General features: G+C 41.1%; 1 protein-coding gene across 7 annotated transcripts in view; it reads left to right on the top strand.

The window, feature by feature from the left end:
• The window catches only part of sh3pxd2aa (SH3 and PX domains 2Aa), a 129768-nt gene that overhangs the window by 28848 nt on the left and 80157 nt on the right, over positions 1-20763 (top strand). For all 7 annotated transcript variants that reach the window (XM_063010717.1, XM_063010715.1, XM_063010714.1 and 4 more), the window contains exon 3: positions 18980-19055. In XM_063010717.1, coding sequence (XP_062866787.1) covers positions 18980-19055 — 76 coding nt within the window. The remainder of the gene's footprint in view (positions 1-18979; positions 19056-20763) is intronic.

Genomic DNA, 20763 nt, shown 5'->3' with positions numbered 1-20763 from the left:
TGAATACCTACACCGAAAACTAATTCCAAAATGGGCATTGACCTGGAGTCAATCTACTATTGTACCAACCTTTTGAATTTCAGACAATTAAGTCACTTCATGCTGTACTTACATATTTCATTTACCAAAACTACCACCCACCACCCAAGATTATTATTTAAGGGCTTTATAAAGTTCAGTTCTGCTGGGGTTTTTTGTGAGGTGAATAAGCTTTGAATTACACTATTGTAATCAACTCAAACACTAGTCCACTCTATTCTGTATTCAGAAAAGATCAATTTAAATGTTAAGTAAGTGATGCACAACAAAACTTCACTGGGCATTAATTTGGTTCTTTTCTAAAATTGTTCTTTTAAAAAACCACACTGTTAATACAAAATCCATGTTCTTCTAAGCTACTAAGAGGCCAATAATTCCCAGTGCGCTCATGCAGTGAAAGCATTATGACACCAATAAAGATCACATGACCATTGAAAGTGAATACAATCCACTTAAAGCACTGTTTATTGTAAAGTACTTGAATGCTACATATCTATGATTATCTAAAATATCATACTTACACATTACACACATTATTTTTTCATATTATTTAGTGCATCTATATAAGACTGTAGCCGCTTGAGTGGCACAGCTGTAAATTACACTATCCCACTACAGCTAAGATCGTGGATACGAAATCTTAGCAGTGCTATTGGCCAGTCTAAATACCAGTCAGAAGAGAGAATGGCTGAAGCCAAACAAAGATGCGATTGTCCTGTCTGAGGTGTGTTACCACATTGTGCCCAGTGATACTGGAAAACCGGACTCTTCACAACCCTGACCAGGATAAAGCGGTGGTAAAATGTAAATATAAAGTGCTAAATGGTATTTCTTCCTTTTCTGTGGTAAGAAATTGATATGGGAGCGGTCGAATAGGTGTTGTCTGCCAAAATTGAGTCATGACAGCTCTACTGATATCTACACTTTATTGTCAAAAGTATTCGCTTGTGTGCCTTCACACGCATATGAACTTGAGTGACATCCCATTCTTAATCCTTAAGGTTTAATATGATGTCGGCCCACCCTTTGCAGCTATAACAGCTTCAACTTTTCTGGGAAGGCTTTCCACAAGGTTTTAGGTGTGTTTATGGGAATTTTTGACCATTCTTCCAGAAGCGCATTTGTGAGGTCAGACACTGATGTTGGACGAGAAGGCCTGGCTCGCAGTCTCCACTCTAATTCATCCCAAAGGTGTTCTTTCTGGTTGAGGTCAGGACTCTGTGCAGGCCAGTCAAGTTCTTCCAAACTAGCTCATCCATGTCTTTATGGACCTTGCTTTGTGCACTGGTGCGCAATCATGTTGGAACAGGTAGGGGCCATCCCCAAACTGTTCCCACAAAGTTGGGAGCATGAAATTGTCCAAAATCTCTTGGTATGCTGAAGCATTAAGAGTTCCTTTCACTGGAACTAAGGGGCCGAGCCCAACTCCTGAGAAACAACCCCACACCATAATCCCCCGCTCCACCAAACTTTACACTTAGCACAATCCAAGGATTCAAAGCATTCCCCAGTTCTGTAACCACAGAACCACGCACCAGCGCCAAATGCTATCCCAAATGAAGGTCTTCCATTCTTGATCTGGGAATGCGTGGGCCGCTCGCCTCTATGTGCTTCCATGTGCCCAGAATGTGTTTAGCCCACTGAGCATGAATGGCCTGCCACATCTTCAAGGATGAGTGTGTATCTCAGTGCCTCAGCACTTTTCAAGTGTCAGTAACATCCAGTTTAGTGTACTGTTCCCAGTTTAATGGGGGAAGGAAAGGCCAGTCATTGTTAAAGCTTAGGCATGGTGGATAAAGGCACAATTCATGAGATGTAATAAATACACCTACACTTTTAGAGAGACACTTGCTGCTGTGCTGGAAAAAACAATGGTCAACAGTTTTGGTTTTTTATCCTGTTTCAAAAAACCATCTGTAACTATAAAGTCGGCATATATACAGTTTTAAAGTGAATATACATTAGTGAAGAAAAAGATAAACCTTTTTTGTCATTATACATACAACACAATTTAGTGTGACACTCCAAAAAAGAGAAAAGAAGAAGAAACAGATTTACAACATAAAACATCTTGACATTTACAAAGGATGAACCAGTACAACTGAAGTATGGTTTGCAAAAATAAATAAAATAAATGATGGGTATGTGTGTAGAAAGTGACTGTGTGCAGATTAGGATATTTACATGGGTGGAAACTATTTTTATATCGATTAATCTATAGACTATTTTATCGATTAGTCGATTAATCTAAACAATTAATTTTCCTCCAAAAAATTTAATCTAATTTAAGCTTCTTTTATTTTACCAACAAACAGTATGGCATAATAATATGTCACAAAACTAAATGTTATCAGGGTTTATGTCCATATTATCAAATTCTCAAGTGCTCCATATTAAACAAAGTGCAACATGCACACAAAGCAAAGTGCTTAAACTTATAGCAGAAATAAAATAGTTAGAGGTCGGCACGTCTCATTAAGTCCAACGTACAGTAATGACAGAATGAGTCCAGATTCTAACCTACACATTCACTCAACAATGACTTCACATTCTAAGCGATGTAAACAAAGTGCTAAGTGTTCCGCATGAGAAGCTTTTTGCGCTTTGAGCACCGCGGCAACCGCAAAAATCGCGAGCCCAACGCAGCAAAGTGCACGGCGGTCTAACTGAACTTGCTAAGAAATACAGTATTCAGAGATCTCCGCGATTAAGAAGCTTAATGAAACAATATAGAAGTAAAAGTTTGCCATGTCTCATGCGCCCTAACTGAACTCGCTAAGGAATACGGTATTCAGAGATCTCCGCGATTAAGAAGCGTAATGAAACAATATAGACGTGCAACATCGCTCTAGTGCTGCTGTGGTATACAATCAAAGCTTTGCACAGTGTACAAACCACCTTTTTCCCAAACTTTTGATGATTTGGGTCTGTTCTTTGAAAGCTCTCTACAGTTGGCCTCTGACTGCTGCAGATGGCATTTTTTAAGACTGAGCTTAATACCGCCAACCAGTGACTGTACCAAATATGACTTAGATCATGCACGCAGCAAGTAGTGCTGAGGGAAATCATATGAATGGTTATATAAATGGAAACACTGTAGAAATAAAACAGGATAATTTATAAACATAGCTTTAAAAACGATGCATCAACTTAAAATATTGATATTTATTGAAATCATTGACTGGGTCGACCAATCGCGGCAGCCCTAGTGGAAACAGTACGTCACACTCTGTGGCACTGGACACTGGCATTTTGTGATTAGAAGCGAGGAAGGGATTTAGTACACTAAGCTGGTTAAAAAAAAAGTGCAAAAAAGGGTTGATTGGCTCCCACTGGCTTTTCACAAGTTCAGAATAAGAGAGAGAAGCTAAATTTAGTGAGGAAGATTTCAGTACCAGGTTTGTTCCCCCGCCGCCACACGCTCCAGTAGAGCGGTACGAAGTAGACCTAATTCATTAAAGATTGCAGAGTGGTGAGAGACATTGGTGAGGAGGACAGTAAGTGCGTCTCGGATGAAAGTAGGGAGTTCCTAGAGAGTCGTAGCATGGCGCTGTGTGTGTGTGTGTGAGTTTCCGATTGTGCCATCTGTTCAAATTTCAGGATAGAAATGCTGGCTCAGGGGAAGTGAGGTGGGACAAGCTGCTTTTGATGTGTGTGTGTGTGTGTGTGTGGGCAGCCGCGGCTGTGATCAGTGCGTGTTTAAGTGCATGTCAGACTGTTTGTTTGCCAGACAGTGGGCTCTTGACCACCTCCCCACCCTCAGTTTGGCACACACATGAGCTTTGATCTGGTTATATATTTCCAGACAATGAGGTTCCTCAGACACGCCTGGCTTTAGTTACCAGACCAGCCTCTAAATTTACCATGGAGCGAGAATGTGCTGCTGAAACATTTCCTTTAAATCCTGCTGCTCTTTTCTCTGGATTGCTGACAGAATCTTTTGCTTGGTTTGCCTTTTTCATTTGGTCTCTAACCATGTTTGTTCTTTTTTTTTAAAGACCTTGACCTCCAGTCTAAACCCTAGTGCATACTACACAGTTTTCTAAAACACTGATTTGTTGTACAGTGCACACCACACAACTATTTATTTGCGTCTTTTTGTCAGCCATAGAATATACACTGATCAGCCAAAACATTAAAACCACCTCCTTGTTTCTACACTCACTGTCCATTTTATCAGCTCCACTTCCCATATAGAAGCACTTTGAAGTTCTACAATTACTGACTGTAGTCCATCTGTTTCTCTACATATCATTTTAGTCTGCTTTCACCCTGTTCTTCAATGGTCAGGACATTTTGTGATTAGAAGTGTCCCCACAGGACCACCACAGAGCAGGTATTATTTAGGTGGTGGATCATTCTCAGCACTGCAGTGACACTGACATGGTGGTGGTGTGTTAGTGTGTGTTGTACTGGTATGAGTGGATCAGACACAGCAGCGCTGCCGGAGTTTTTAAATACTGTGTCCACTCACTGTCCACTCTATTAGACACTACCTAGTTGGTCCACCTTGTAGATGTAAAGTCAGAGACGATCGCTCATCTATTGCTGCTGTTTGAGTTGGTCATCTTCTAGACCTTCAGCAGTGGTCACAGGACGCTGCCCACGGGGGATATTGGCTGGATATATTTTTGGTTGGTGAACTATTCTCAGTCCAGCAGTGACAGTGAAGTGTTTAAAAACTCCATTAGCGCTGCCGTGTCTGATCCACTCATACCAGCACAAAACACACTAACACACCACCACCATGTCAGTGTCACTGCAGTGCTAAGAATTACCCACCACCCAAATAATACCTACTCTGTATTGGTATTGTGGTGGTCCTGATCATTGAAGAACAGCATGAAAGGGGGCTAACAAAGCATGCAGAGAAACCGATAGACTACAGTCAGTAATTGTAGAACTACAAAGTTCTTCTATATGGTAAGTGGAGCTGATAAAATGGACAGCAAGTGTAGAAACAAAGAGGTGGTTTTAATGTTATGGCTGATCGGTGTACATAGACGGCAGGGAATGAGTCACAGATTTTGTATCTCACTTTATGCAACTTATTACCTAATTTTCACTGCTTAGGAGTCTATAGGTGATGTGCTTTATACCAGGGTCTACAAAAATGGGTTGCGGAAAAAATAATTTAATAAACAAATTTTATTACATTTAATCACATAAACACAAAATGAACTTTCACACAAACCCACCCCCCTTGTGGATGCCTTATGTTACATCTTGTAAACCACAGTGGGACCAGATTGCCAGCATTTTTATTAATTAAGTATTTGTCATTTTGTGTTTCATTTTGATGCATCGTTTGTGTTGCCTGGGTCAACTCATGGACAAAATGTGGGTCGCATACTTATCCATAGGTCATTGCTGCTTGCCCATACTGATCAATAGTGCAACAGACATCTATAGAAGTGTGTCAACTCTGTTGGCGGACGTCAATTTTTTATTGGATGGATAATTGTTGAAGTCATGAAGCTCTAGCAATGGTTGGCATCAATCTCAAAGGGTGAATTAATGCATTTTTCCCCACAATGCCATGCTTCAAATTCAAAGTTAAACAGTTCAGTGTTTTGTGGAACCAGTCCACCATGTCTGTGCTCCTTTTTCCACTATGTCATATAAACTGTTTGTCTCACTGACAGCGCTTTACAAAGGTCAGTGGCAAACTGGGTCTCAGTTTGATCAGATTGAACCAAGCGTCAAAGAGGTAAATGTGCACGCAAAAAGTGTGTCCGGGTCTCACATGAACAAGTTAAGCAGGACTGCCTCACTCCATAGGTAACAATGGCACGACCAGCACAAAAAGGGTTTTGCTGTATCATGTAAATGGAGCTCAGTTATGCTGCTGTGCTTATCTGTCATTCAGTATTTAGTACGTGATGCGGATTGGGACACAGCCGGAGAGTCTTGTTTACAAGTAGATTTGTTATAATGGATGAGAGAATGGAAAACTACATGCTAAATGGAAAAACATGTAGTAATAAACCCCAGAGTCACGATTATTATAACTCCTGGACCTTGTCTTTGGAAATCAAACACTGCAGACAATTTGTCTTTGTGATCCCACTGCTGTCATGTCATAGTGCTCTTACTGTAAAAAACTGGAATTCAGCAGTGTATTATTAGTACTGGTTCTAAAATCTGAAGTATTTCATTATTTGGGACTGTACTTATTTTTTGTACTGTATATCCAACTCTGTTTATGAGAGTAGCATCAAGGCAGATGTTTATCATTTTTTGCACCTTGTTATCAAAAAGAATTCACCAGTGTCCTCATTTCTAGGCCGTGAAGTAATGGGACACTCAGCCATTGTGACGTCTGAAAGGACTAAAACATTTCAAGGCACCATTGATCAAGAGCTCGCGACAGCTGCTGCTGGAATGCTAAGTACGCTGCAGCCATACCGATGATGAAATTGGATGGATTTTAACAGAAGCAGCAAGGACAAGCCAGTTTTATAAAATGGTTTAAAATAGAAGGGTGACAAAATCAAAATAACTAGAAAAGTACCTTGGAAAGTCAAACTGGTTAACCTAACCAGATGTTATCTGGTTTACCATGTAATACAGTATGCAGCCGGTACACCAGTTGTTATATGACAGACAATCTATTCTGCAATGTGGGTGTAGATGATTCATCCACCCACTGCTAACAATGGGTAAAAAATAATTATATAAAATTAAGTCTTATTATTTTCCATTCACCGCTTTATCCTGGTCAGGATTGGTCAGGATTGTGACACTGGACACAAGGCACGAATACCCTAGACAGGGTGCCAATCCATCCACTCCAGGGCTCCGGCCACTCCCCCCTCTCAGACATAGCCATTCATGTCTGTGTAGACGCCTGGTTGGCTGCTAGCACCGCTGAGATCCACGTTCGAGGTGGGCTCACGTAATAAACAGCTGCACCACCCAGAACCCCTCGTAAAACATATTCTAATTCTTTTAACTATACAGCTGCAGTGTCTTTTGACTTTGTACTCGTAAACTGAAAGAAACGTGTTTATAGGCATAAACATTCCAGTCAGTATCACCGGGTTTTATAATGTGCAGTGCAAAAGTGCCTGTAAGCACATGTAATCGTGCAAAAGTGCCTGTAAGCACATGTAATCGTGCAAAAGTGCCTGTAAGCACATGTAATCGTGCAAAAGTGCCTGTAAGCACATGTAATCGTGCAATAGTGCCTGTAAGCACATGTAATCGTCTGCAGAAAGGTGCGGCACACAGGATTTTACAACATGCTCGCAGACTGTTAACAAAGATGCTGAGTGAGAATCCAGCAGTCACAGTTCCATAAAAGTTACAGAACATCCATATTTACAGTGAGTTATAGAGCGAGAAGCATTATGATCTTAAGCTGCTTTTCTGCAAACAAAGCTGAATTGTTACACATCATAATAAAACCTAAATGAAGTGATGTACTGGGACGTACTGGAGAACAATTAAATTAGGAAACATAATCTGGGAAAAAATGATGTTTTAAAAAGACAACAACCCGAAACATACAAACAAAAACGACTTTAAACTGGTTTAAAAAGGAGATGAAGCTGTTTGCCATGCCAATCTACTGACCTAAAAATTATGGTAGGATTTTGAAACCACAAATGAGGTTTGGGAATTGTTGGAGAAATGTTATAACAATAAGCACAAAGCTTAATAATTATGGACATAATCAGTTTTTTTGGACATACACTATTTACTCTTGTAAACATATAAATTTTTGTTTAAATGCATTTATTTTATATGCAATTAAAATACATTTAGGGGGCGCCACAGTGTATCATTCTAGTTTGCATACTTGAATGGCATGCCTTTGGCACAGTTTTTACTCCAGGTGCCCTATCTGATGCAACCCTCCTTATATCTAGGCTTTGGACCAGCACTAAAAGTAATAGGTGCACCCCCCCAGAGGCTAGGCTGCTCGGCCACCCCCTACTCTCCAAAGAGATATAGCAAATCATGTCTGTGTAAACTCTCGACCAGCCAATTGCACGCTTCCTCTCCACTAATGCTGACCCCCGCTTTGATTTGAGGAGAACGAAGCTAACCCACGCCCCCTCCGACACATGGGCAGCAGCCGTATGCATTTTGTCACCCATACTAGACATATATGCGAATAAGCCTTGTGTAGGAAGAGACACACCCTGATCCACACTCTTTCCCCGCTTCTGTGCAGGCGCTATCAATCAGCCAGCAGAGGTCATAGTGCATTGGTTATGAGGAGTTCCTATCCGGCTTAATACCCCACCCCTATCCACAAAGTTGAATCAGTTCATCTGGACACAAGTTTGTTGTAGAGATACGTTTCGTCACTCATCCAAGTGACTTCTTCAGTCTGAGCTCCTATTATGGCGTTGAAAGATGGTGAGAGATGTACTCTCAGGCCCCCTCCTCAGTTTAGGGATGGTCGTTCCCTCTTCACATAGATGGCCTCTTTGACTCCCCGTTCAAACCAGCGTTCCTCCCTGTCAAGGATCTGCACATCGTCATCATTAAATGAGTGGCCACTGGCTTGCAGGTGAGTGTAAAACTGCGGAGTCCTGGCCAGAAGAGGTCGATTTTCTATGTTGGGCCATCCGTTTCGCCAGTGGCTGTTTAGTTTTATTGAGCATGCATCAAGAGACCCCACCCCTGTGTGAACAATAGGCCAATCATAGTTCATGTGACCACGCACAGATTCGATACGATGTATTTGAAATCCCAGCTCTGGTGCGCTAGCGTGTGTTTTTACCGCTTCGCCACCTGAGCGGCTGAACATGTCTTTTTTAACAAGTGTTTAGAAATTTTACTTCAGCTTGAACTCGGCTTTGAATTTGGGACAATCTGAAGGTTGAGTGTTTTGGGGCACGTTTGGCATAACACATGCAGTCTGGAATCTGTGGGCTGGATAAAGTGAGTCCTGGATACAGTCGTACAAATATTTTCTTACAGAGTTTCACTTCAGGCCCTGGCTCAAACTAGCTGCACCTGCTTCCAGTATTTAAAGACACACTCATGCACACTTATACTGGGCAGTGCTACTGTCTGTGGGAAGTCCCCTGGCACACAACAGCATTTCTATACACAGTTTCTCTCTTTCACTGTGGGCCAAAATAGACTTAATAAAATACATACTACACAAACTAGGGTTCAGTTATTACAGAACAAAAACAAACACACCCCAAAATGAATTCTCTACTGTTACAGTGTGGTATTGTTCTCAGGTCAGCCCCAACTGGTTCTTGTTCTTTCTACTGCACAGGTTTGTGAGTGTATGACTGATCTGGGGTCAGTGAGGGTACAGGGTGGAGCTGCTGGCTCTGTGGCCAGACTGCAGCTGGACTCCTCTTATGGAAGAGAGGGGAACGGCTCACACAGCCAACACTTTCTAAGGCAGGGATTTGGCTGCCCTTTATACACCGCTCAAACTCTAAACACACACACACACAGAGATCTTTATTTTTTTATTCATCTGTCATTCTAGACATGGATGGTGGATTCAGGTCTGACTTCTAAAGCTGAAAAGCTGTCAGCATCTGTACGCTGTCCATAATATTCCCAGGATCATTGTTACCAATAACTAGGGCCCTCCTAAATATGCTCGTTTTTCAAAAAGCACAGATTTCATGGATTTTTAAGGAAAAGTGACACATTTCATGACAGTCATTAAATAACACTCATCAGTTGAAGAAAAAGAACTTCCGCATGCATGTGGCTTACAAATATAAAGTTTGACCCCATTTGTGCATGTATGTGATTTTCAACATGAACTACATATAAACAGCTAATAACATTAATTAGTCTTTTGTTTCCCAAGCAGTCAGACTGTTTAATGCCACACGACGACGGGGGCATTATAGTTATAATCTACATTACTGTGTACACCGATCAGCCATTACATTAAAACCACCTCCGTGTTTCTGCACTCACTGTCTATTGTCAGCTCCACTTACCATATAGAAGCACTTTGTAGTCCATTTGTTTCTCTGCATGCTTTGTTAACCCCCTTTCATTATGTTGTTCAATGGTCAGGACTCTCCCAGGACCACCACAGAGCAGGTATTATTTGGGTGGTGGGTCATTCTCAGCACTGCAGTAACACTGACATGGTGGTGGTGTGTTAGTGTGTGTTGTGCTGGTATGAGTGGATAAGGCACAGCAATGATGATGGAGTTTTTAAACACCTCACTGTCACTGCTGGACTGAGAATAGTCCACCAACCAAAAATATCCAGCCAACAGCGCACCGTGGGCAGCGCCCTGTGACCACTGATGAAGGTCTAGAAGATGACCAACTCAATGGCATCAAAAGATGAGCGATTATCTCTGACTTTACATCTACAAGGTGAACCAACTAGATATGTGTCTAATAAAGTGGACAGTGAGTGGACACAATATTTAAAAACTCCAGCAGCACTGCTGTGTCTGATCCACTCATACCAGCACAACACACACTAACACACCACCACCATGTCAGTGTCACTGCAGTGCTGAGAACGACCCACCACCCAAATAATACCTTTTCTGTAGTGGTCCTGGGAGAGCCATGACCATTGAAGAGCATATATTTATTGATTCTTATGAACAGAATATACAAATATACGTATATGGTATTACTTCTAGTTTTACTTTTATCTCTAATTTGTTTGGATTCATTCAAATATTTGCAGTAAACACATCCTAACGCTTAATAAAACTGTTTGTGTCAGTAGACAGATTTTAATAAAAAGTGTGAGATGGCGAGAGAGATTGATTGTTTTTTGTAAAAGCTCCAAGTGCAGACATATATCTGCTGAAACTCAATACTACTCTCACTAATGCATGTGTGGACATGCTTCAGATGTGTCCGAGCCATTTGTTAGCCTGCTACTTCATCCTGCGCGTGAGTGAAAGTGAGATGCAGGGATGCCGGCCCACGGTGATTAATGTTCTCATTAAGCTTAAGAGGTATAAACATGCTGAATATGACAGCCAGCGAGGCGAGAAAGCAACAAAGGAAAACACCTCGGTGCTGGAATCTCTCCAGCTGTTTGGCAGGTAGCTTTTTGGTACCCGTTTGGCTGTTGTAGATGAAATTCTACAGTGTTTGTGTCTAGGAGAGAATTGTATCTGTAATCCATGACAAAACAGGCCAAGGAAGCTTTGAATTCCTTATTTTAGGCATTTACTTTGAGGTGTGGAGCAGAATAAAGATTAATCGAGCAGACACATCCTCTGTAGTGGAAGTAGCTTCTCTCTGACAGGTTAATAACATCTTCCTGTTGCAGATCTTTGTCCTTATCTGAACTGAGGAAAGGGGCTTTGTGCACTTTCAGCTGATCAAAGATCCGTTAAGAAAGGAAGTTTAAATGAGCATTTAAATGAGCATTGTGTTAAGAGAAAACATATCCTTAAGCTATTGGGCAGTTTGCACAGCACAGTTACTCTAATGCTACAGTATAATGCTAGTGACAATAAAAACACGATCTGCATTAGAAAATGTTAGCTGCCATCATTTTGTTAGTTTTGAAATGGTTTTATGGACTGTACAGACATTTAGAGAAACTGAAAACTGTGTATTGTAGGATTTGGGATAAAGCTTCATCTTAGAACTGACAAGTCTAGTCACTTTAAATACTGCTAAGCTCCCTTTCCACTGCACGGTACCATACTGTACGATATGGTACAGATCCAAATCCAGAACTATCTGTACTGTAGCTTATGTGCTACTATCCATTTCCAGTTGCACAAGGGTACTGGTAAAAGTCGGGGGAGGCTGTGGTGCCGTTCTCCACTAGACAGTCAGAAGAAATACACCACAGCAACTGTAAAAAATCGCAGTAGCTTTATGTTTTATAAGTCAGCACGTTGATAAAATATGTAAAGCTTGTATTGTCTCACTCTAGTGGCAGTTCTGTTTAACCACTCGATGGCCTGCACTGTTTCATATGGGCCACTTTGGTGCTCTTGGACCCTGGTCAAGAAAGGTAACGACATTTAGCACGGGTACTTGGTCACAGTCTAGGACACTTGACAATGGAAACAACCACTAAATGCAGGATCATGGATTTAAACACATTTTGTACCATCGGGTATCGGGTGGAGTGAAAATGGGGCATTAGTTATACCACTGGTGGTTGTTGGTAGACCTTCAGACAAGCACCCAGTATTTCATGCCTTAGTGTGTCTTATTTAATCCTGTTAACTGCTTTATCTCTGTAAAGATGTGTGAAAGCTCTCACTGTATTAAACAGTGCATTGACTTAACATACCATGCACTTCAAGCCATGTGAACTATACAATGTGTGCACTATGCTAATGTTAAACATAGTTTATTTGATAGGTTTGGGTACTGAAAATATAATGTGTATTCTGATACTGAAATATGTATTAACATTGTTTACTAACATAATGTCACCGTGTACATATAATTTTAATGAGGAACTATTTGTCATATATAGTACAACGATATTCTTTCTTAGCATATCCCAACCCGGGGTCAGAGCTCAGGGTCAGCCATCATATGGCTGGTTAGGCACCTTGCTCAAGGGTCCAATAGTGGCTGCATGGCAGAGTCTTTTACATTTTTTAATTTTGATTGATAGACCAATGCTCTACTCACCAGGCTTCCACTGTCCTGGTTTAAAAGAACCAATAATACTGCAACTGTATCTCCTTATCCTTGTGTTGCCATAAAATGTTTTCCTCCTTTATTAAAGAACAGTTTCCCCTACAGAGAAAGAATCAAATATGCTTCTATATAGGTTAGCCTAGTGGGTAGAGCTTTGGCCTATCAGTCGGAAGGTTGTGGGTTGTGCTATGCAGCCCCTGGGCTCTTGTGCAAGGTCCTTAACCCTCTTGGCTCTAGGGGCACAGTACGATGACCGGCCCTGCGCTCTGACCCTAGCTCCCAACACGCTGGTATACACAGAAACAGAATTTCATTGTACTGTACACGTGTATACAGTGCTGCGTTCTCTTCACTGGCTTCCTGTAGCTGCACGCATTCAGTTTAAAACACTGACGCTCGCCTACAAAGCCAAAAATGGACCAGCCCCAAGCTACCTTCGGGGTCTAATCAAACCCCGCTCTGTACCACGCAACCTCCGAGCCTCTAGTCTAGCTCGACTTGAGCCTCCATCCAGGACTAAAGGAAGACAAGCATCAAGGCTGTTCTCTGTTCTAGCGCCCAAATGGTGGAATGAACTTCCTCTGTCTGTCCGAACAGCTGAGTCTCTTGCTGTCTTTAAAAAACGATTAAAAACACACCTTTTTACTAAACACTTAGGCTGATTTGTACTTATTTACTAACACTTTATTCCAATCTTTTCCATTTAAAAAAAAAAAGAAAAAAAAAAGGCACTTTGGTTCTAACAGGTTTTAGCAGAGTTGTGTTCTTCGCCTGTTGTCTATCTAAACTTAAGGAATGAAATGTTCACTATGGAAGCACTTCTGTAAGTCGCTCTGGATAAGAGCGTCTGCTAAATGCTGAAAATGTAAATGTAAATGTATACATACAGTATATATGACAAATAAAGGCATTTCCTCTACACTAGATCTATAATAATTATACCTGTAAGATTTAGCTAGAACCACAAGTACTATTTTTATATGCAGCTGCAGTTCATGACTCAGTTCAATACCAAAACTCTTTTACTGGCACGTTTTTACTGTGGTGCAGTTCTGCACCCTGAAACACTGGGCACAAGGCAGGAATAAGTTAAACAGGGCGCCAATCTACCGCATAGCTTCGGCCATCCCCCTACCTCAGACGTAGACAATCATATCAGCCATGGTGGGGTAACAGACATTCAAGCATCTAAAAGTTTCCTAGTCTAAAAAAATGCTTTTTAAAACTCGTTATTCGATTTTCTTTGTTTTCCCCCTATTGTTTCTTGACAGCCTGCCTCATGCACACTGCACAAATAAAGCATCTATTCTTAGCCATGAAAATAAATGAAAAACATTGCAGAAATAAACAAAGTATGATGAAGCTGAGCTGCATAAGATTAATGCAGGAGAGATGTGTGAAGTGGAATAAGATTATTTTTATTTTGTGAGCCTGGTGCATCACGTGACCATTCATCACATGCATGTGTGTGATGGGTGTTTTGACTGTATGTGTTTGTACTTAATGTGTTCGTGTACGTGTACATGCCTACATGTGAGAGAAACGCTCAAAAGATTTTACGTTTTTCTCATTCATACACTCATTCATCGTGCAATACCTCTCCTCTAACAGTCCCTGCGATTTTTTTCCTATCCTCCCTATGTTGCCATGGAAACAAAGTCTCTCAGGTGCCTTGCTGCTGTGAACTTCTCTTGCTTGCTTTCTCCTACATGCTTTTCTCCTCCCTGCTATTTTGCCTTCTTTCTCCCCTCAGAACCAATAGTTTCCCACCTTTTAATCCCATCTTTTATCCATTCACATCTTTTTCCCCCTCCCATCACTGAAAGGATGTGGTGAGGAGGGAAGGGAGAGAGAATGAGATCACTGAGACGAAAAGGGTGTGGGGAGGGGGGTTAGAGGAATTCCCAGAGAGGGTTATGGAGGACGGAAAGAGGCGGGTCAGATGTGGAGATTGTATGAATTCTAAAGTAGCAGTCCCTCCACATTCATTTGCCTCAGTGATTTGACTAAGCAATACTAACAGACTATTCTATATGGCCAAAAAATATATGGACACCTGTCTACCTAACCTCTGCTTGCTGGACAATTCCTGGGTATTAATATGACACCACCTTTATTTGCTGCTGTAACAGCTTTAATGCTTTTGGGAAGGTTTTCCCACAAGATTCTGGTGTGTGTCCCAGGGAATTTGTGCCTATTCAGTGGCCATTTGTGAGCTCAGACAAAGATTTTGGATGACAAACACTTTGCTGATAATAAGCATTTTATTTATTACTAGTGTTTCACAGCCGTAAGATTATTGTTAGCCTAACTTTGCATATCAGAGAATGAGAAGACTTCATTGCTTCATACTTTATATAGTGCATTGTATGCAGGGCTCAAAATATTGGCTTTTACACCTCAGAGTAAATATAGATATAAAGTATATAGGGTGTGTTCGAAAACCAAGTGAGCTGCCTTGCTGTATTACTGCCTACATAGGCAGCTGCCTCAGTAGAGAGGATTCTAATAAGTTAATGACTTATAAGGCAGGTTATTCGAACGCGCTACTTAGACAGCGTTTCTATCGGGTTTCGCATTTAGCATCTTGCCATTCAAACCAATGGGATGGGGTGGCACAGCGTACTAGCATGTCAACTAACGTCTCCCTTTGTGTACCAAAAACGGTTAAATTTGCTGACAAGCCCGAACTTATAACAAATAAATGACACTTGTGCAAGTTTATACAAGTTAAAGTTGCCGCACTGAATGCTGGGATTGCCTTGATCACTAAGGACGCTTCAGCTGCTCACTCATTCTTGAGTCAAAATAACATTGACATTTTAAGATGCCTAACTAGACAGCTTATTAAGGCATCTAGGATTTCGAACAGCCTCATTCTCAGGAGCGCGCGTAGGATGACGTAAAATGCTGTCTATGTAGAGAGCTCCCTAGCTTTTCGAACACACCCTATGTAGAGAGCTCCCTAGCTTTTCGAACACACCCATAGAGTATACACTGATAAGCCAAAACATTAGGACCACCTGCATAATATGCTGTGAAAACATCTGACCCACTGAACCTCCAGTTCTTCTGTGATATCTGGTAGCAGGACATTACCAGCAGGACATTCAACTTCTGGTGAATCAGCCTACAGTGCACCCTGGGTAAACGATGCACACGTTTCCAGCCATCTGTGATCTTGGAGAAAAAAGAATTTCCAGGATCAGTCAACCTTCTTTAATTGCTCCGATGTCCAGTTCCGATGCCTTTCGGAACTGGTTCCCATTAGAGGTGCTTTTGTATATAAATTAAATTTCAACATAGGTTCATAGTCTTCTTTTCTGAATGGTCTGTGTAGCAGTGAATGCATACGTAATGGAAAGTGAAAGAAGCAGAAGCCAGATGTGTGGGCTTTTTGCTAAGTAAGCCCAGTTGAACCAGGTGAATAAACAATCTAACTAGCTGAGAGAGAGACCTTGATTTTAAGTCTGTCTCAGCGTTTTTGCCATTGTACTTTTCTTTTCTCCCAGTCACAGTAGTTCTCGCTCCCTGCCGCAGCACATGTGAGTAATTTTGCCATCAGTGATTTATATACTGATTTACTGATTTACATATAGCACACACACACACACACACACACACACACTCTGGCTTCTGATCTTTACACATGGCTAAGCATTCCACTTCTCAAATGTAATGCCTAGTATAATGTCAGGTCTACATTTGCTGAGCTGTTTCAGTTTTATTTAGTGTTCGAACCAGGAGTTGGATTGCTGGCTTTCTGCCCCGAGGCACCATTTAACGCTAAGTAAAAAAGCATTACGTTCCAATAATTCTCCTTGCAGTGACTGAAGGCTATTTGTAACTTCATCTCGCTGTTGGAACACATTTCTGCATCCGAGTTTATGACCTCCAAACTTGTTGGTTGTATCATCAGTGATGCTTCTTCCCACAGCTGCCAAGTACTGCGTTCTCAAACTAAAGTGGAGGTTTGGGTGGTATTACTATATATACACTGTGTAACTGACTGACATTTGGCTCTACTGCAGTATCGATTATTCACTCCGTGCTGTAAACCGGTAATAAACAGTGCTGCCAATCATACACGAGTTGGAGCTTTATACAGTTTTCATGCAAAATTGATGGAAAGGGTGAAACATTCATATTTAGAACAGTACACTAACAAAACATGGCAGTGCTGGTGTAATGGTTTGATGATGGTGTTCTCAGGCCCTGAACAACTTGCTATTACTGACAAAAATGAATTCAAAATTTTTTTCTGACAAATGTATAATCCATTGACACACAGACCTTACAACAGGCCAATATTCAAAATTTACACCTACACTGTCCATTTTATCAGCTCCACTTACCATATAGCACTTTGTAGTTCTACAATTACTGAATGTAATCCATCTGTTTCTCTACATATTTTTTTTAGCCTGCTTTCACCCTTCTTTAATGGTCAGGACTCTCCCAGGACTAGGTAGTATTTGGGTGGTGGATCATTCTCAGCACTGCAGTAACACTGACATGGTGGTGGTGTGCTAGTGTGTGTTGTGCTGGTATGAGTGGATCAGACACGGCAGCACTGTCACACCTCACTGTCACTGCTGTACTGAGAATAGTCCACCAACCAAAAATATCCAGCCAACAGCGCTCTGTGGGCGACATCCTGTGACCACTGATGAAGGTCTAGAAGATGACCAACTCAAACAGCAGCAATAGATGAGCGATCGTCTCTGACTTCACATCTACAAGGTGGACCAACTAGGTAGGAGTGTCTAATAGAGTGGACAGTGAGTGGACACGGTATTTTAAAAACTCCATCAGCTTCTGTGTCTGTGCCACCACCATGTCATTGTCACTGCAGTGCTGAGAATGATCCACCACCCAAATAATACCTGCTCTGTGGTGGTCCTGACCATTAAAGAACAGGGTGATAGCAGGCAACAGTGGCAACTAGGCAGTTGTGGGCTTGAACTGGCAACCTTCTGCTTAATAAACCAGTACCTTAACCACTCAGCTACCACTGTTCCTTATCAACCTTTTTATCATCTTGGTGGTAAAAGTGGTCAGAAGTGTGATGGGCCACATGTGCTTTATTACCTGCTGGGTATTCATTAATCAGCTATAAACCTACAATAATAAATTAAAGAGCCAGACAGGTATCTACACAGACTGTCCAGGGTGTTCCGCCTTCCACCAAGTTTTTCCTGGTGAAACCAGACCAGTTACAACCCACAATCAGGATAAAGTGGTAAAAGAAAATGAAATAAAATATACAGGAGTACTTTAAATAACCTATTAATAAAAATCTCAATATTTTGCTATTCCAAGTCCAATGTTTGTTGTTTCTTTTTAGTGCTTAGATTTGAAAATGAGCACTTGCGTGGAGGACGATCAGTGTTATATGAATATAACTGTGCTAAAAGGAGATCTTATGTGTCAGAGGTGTGCTCTGTAGTATGCAATTTTATGAGCATTTCCTTACAAAAGAGCTTTGCAAACACATCTGCACACATTCACACCCACAGATGCTTTTATTAGAGTCAGGAATTGGTATAGTGTTCGAGGAGGGTTGTGATTAATGGGCTGGCGAATCGAGAGACCCAGTCAGTGACCAAGATGCAGTGGAGATGTTGTCCCTTCCAAAAAGCCATGGGTCATTCGTGAAATGATTAAAGGGAGAAAGGTGAAATGGTTTGAAATGAATTTTAACTGCCCTCTGAGGGGACAGGACATCTCCATTTGTCTGGCATTTGAAACAGCGGTATTGTGGGTAACATCCTAGTGGATGTTTGCTGGTGCTTTAGACAAGACAGGAGTTAGCATGGGCACTTTGCATAGGACAGTCATAGCCTAGTGGTAGAGCTTTGGGTTGCCAATTGAAAGGTTGAGAGTTTGAATCCCAGCTCTGCCATGCAGCCACTGTTGGGTCCTTGAGCAAGGCCCTTAACCCTTTCGGCTCCAGGGGCGCCGTACAATGGCTGACCCTGTGCTCTGACCCCAGCTTCCAGACAGGCTGGGATATGTGGTAAGACAATTTCGTTGTAATGTACAGCTGTATATGTATATATGACAAATAAAGGCATTCTATTATATTTGACTGGCCTGTGACTATGCAGCCCCATACACAGAAGGCTTCGATGTATTGTGACACGTTAATTTCAACCTCGATATAAAATTATCTACAATTTGAACCACAGTGTTCTGTTGGTCAGTACCGGACACCTTCAGTAGCCTTCATGTCGTTCGGGCATCAATAAGTCTTGGTGCCCAACAAACTGTCAGTTGTTCATGGTCTCTTTGGGTCACTGCCAATGTTAGTGCTGTGTTCTAAAATGCCATGTTCTTTTTCCAGATGCAGCTACTTGACAAGTTCCCAATTGAGGGAGGGCAGAAGGATCCCAAAAAGCGCATCATCCCATTTCTTCCAGGTAGGAACTTTTCTTGTTTCTATCTAACAAGCTCTCATGCAAAGACTCACAAATGCATGATGCCAGCACTTCTGTCTGTTGTACATCATCTGACTGGTTGGCCAGGACTGTTCGATTTTTATTCTCCGGGCTGCTAACACTTACACACATACACTGTCAGTGGGTTGAAGAATCATTACTAGTATGTGAGAGTGAATAATGCAGCAGTGGAGATAGACAGACAGGCAGAGACTACGACACTCATTTTCCACCCTTGCTGACTCTGCTTCACCAGCAGCTCATTTTTTTCCATTTTGTCTGATTGTGGTCATCCTATACCATCAACAACCCTCTGATGTAAATACAACTAAGCATGTCACAATTATTATGTTTTTGTATGTATTGCTGATCTCTATTTGTTAATCGACAGTTAATCATTAGATTATCCATGGAACAAAGCTTTAGTCCTCTTAACTGGCTAAAAGCCATGATGTGTGGGGCATAAAATCAGCAAAAGAAGGTTTAAGTCCTACAGTTAAAACATCCGGTGACTGTTTTTCTAAGGTGCATGTTACTGGGGAACAGTGGTAGCCTAGTGGGTGGAGCTTTGGGCTATCAGAATGTTCGAATCTAGCCACTGTTGGGCCCTTGAGCAAGGCACCTAACCCTGTCTGCTCCATTGGTGCGATACAGTGGCTGACCCTGCACTCTGACCCCAGCTTCCAAACAATCTGGGATATGTGTACAAATATGACAAAATCGTTCTTCTTCCTCTAGAGAAGGTTCATGTCAGGTCAGTGCTAAGTGATTAATCTGGCTGATCATCTGATCAACAGTGCGGAAAATGTCTGTCCTCTTGGGAGTGTTCTCTAACAGGATGAAAATGCCCTGTCTATAAAGCATGAGGGATTCCTAAATGGTCTAATAAGTATTAAAATAATAGTGTGGCATTGTCGTCACCAAATCACAAACCAGCTGACAACCAGTAGGAGATTTTGGGCCAATGTGAGAGACAAGGCTCTTTTCACCACCATGAAAACACAAACTGAGGCATTACTTTGTTTTATCCCTTTATCCTAGTACTGTACTAAAGACTGGTGCTAAAATGCACTATCGCTGGATGGTAGCTCAACCCCTAACTGTCAATGTGACTAAATATTTGGAACACAAATTTGTTACATGTTCTTTCATAGGTTTATGGTGGGTTTTAAAAGTTCTGTAAAGTTCTTGTAATCTAAATCTTATAATCTTTTTGAGATCTGTACAGAGCTTTATTTTTTTTAACCTACAGCTTATGGTACAGTTTATTGAGCGTAGCCGATGTATATTGACGCAGAAGACCTACTAAAGAACTTACACCACCAAGTTAATCAGCAAGGTTCCTGTATGTATCTGTGACCCAGCACATATATTAAAGCAACACTATAAAATAAAATTTTATGTTAAACAAACAACTTAAATTTGTAAGGGTTTAATGGGACAAAGAAGTTTGATTTAACCCATTACGTCAATGTACTAGAACAGAAATGTAGAAATTACTGAAATCCTAAGATTCCCAGGATATACAGTGTTTATATATATATATATATATATATATATATATATATATATATATATATATATATATATATATATATATATATATATATATATATATATAAATAGAAGTGTATGTAAACTTTTTGACTTTAATCCAGTAGATGTCCAAACAGTACCCATAAACATGAAG

The sequence above is a fragment of the Trichomycterus rosablanca genome, chromosome 15 (assembly GCF_030014385.1).
Source record: "Trichomycterus rosablanca isolate fTriRos1 chromosome 15, fTriRos1.hap1, whole genome shotgun sequence".
Lineage (NCBI taxonomy): Eukaryota > Metazoa > Chordata > Actinopteri > Siluriformes > Trichomycteridae > Trichomycterus > Trichomycterus rosablanca.
Note: the sequence above shows the minus strand (reverse complement) of the source record. Positions and strands in the feature narration are given on the sequence as shown.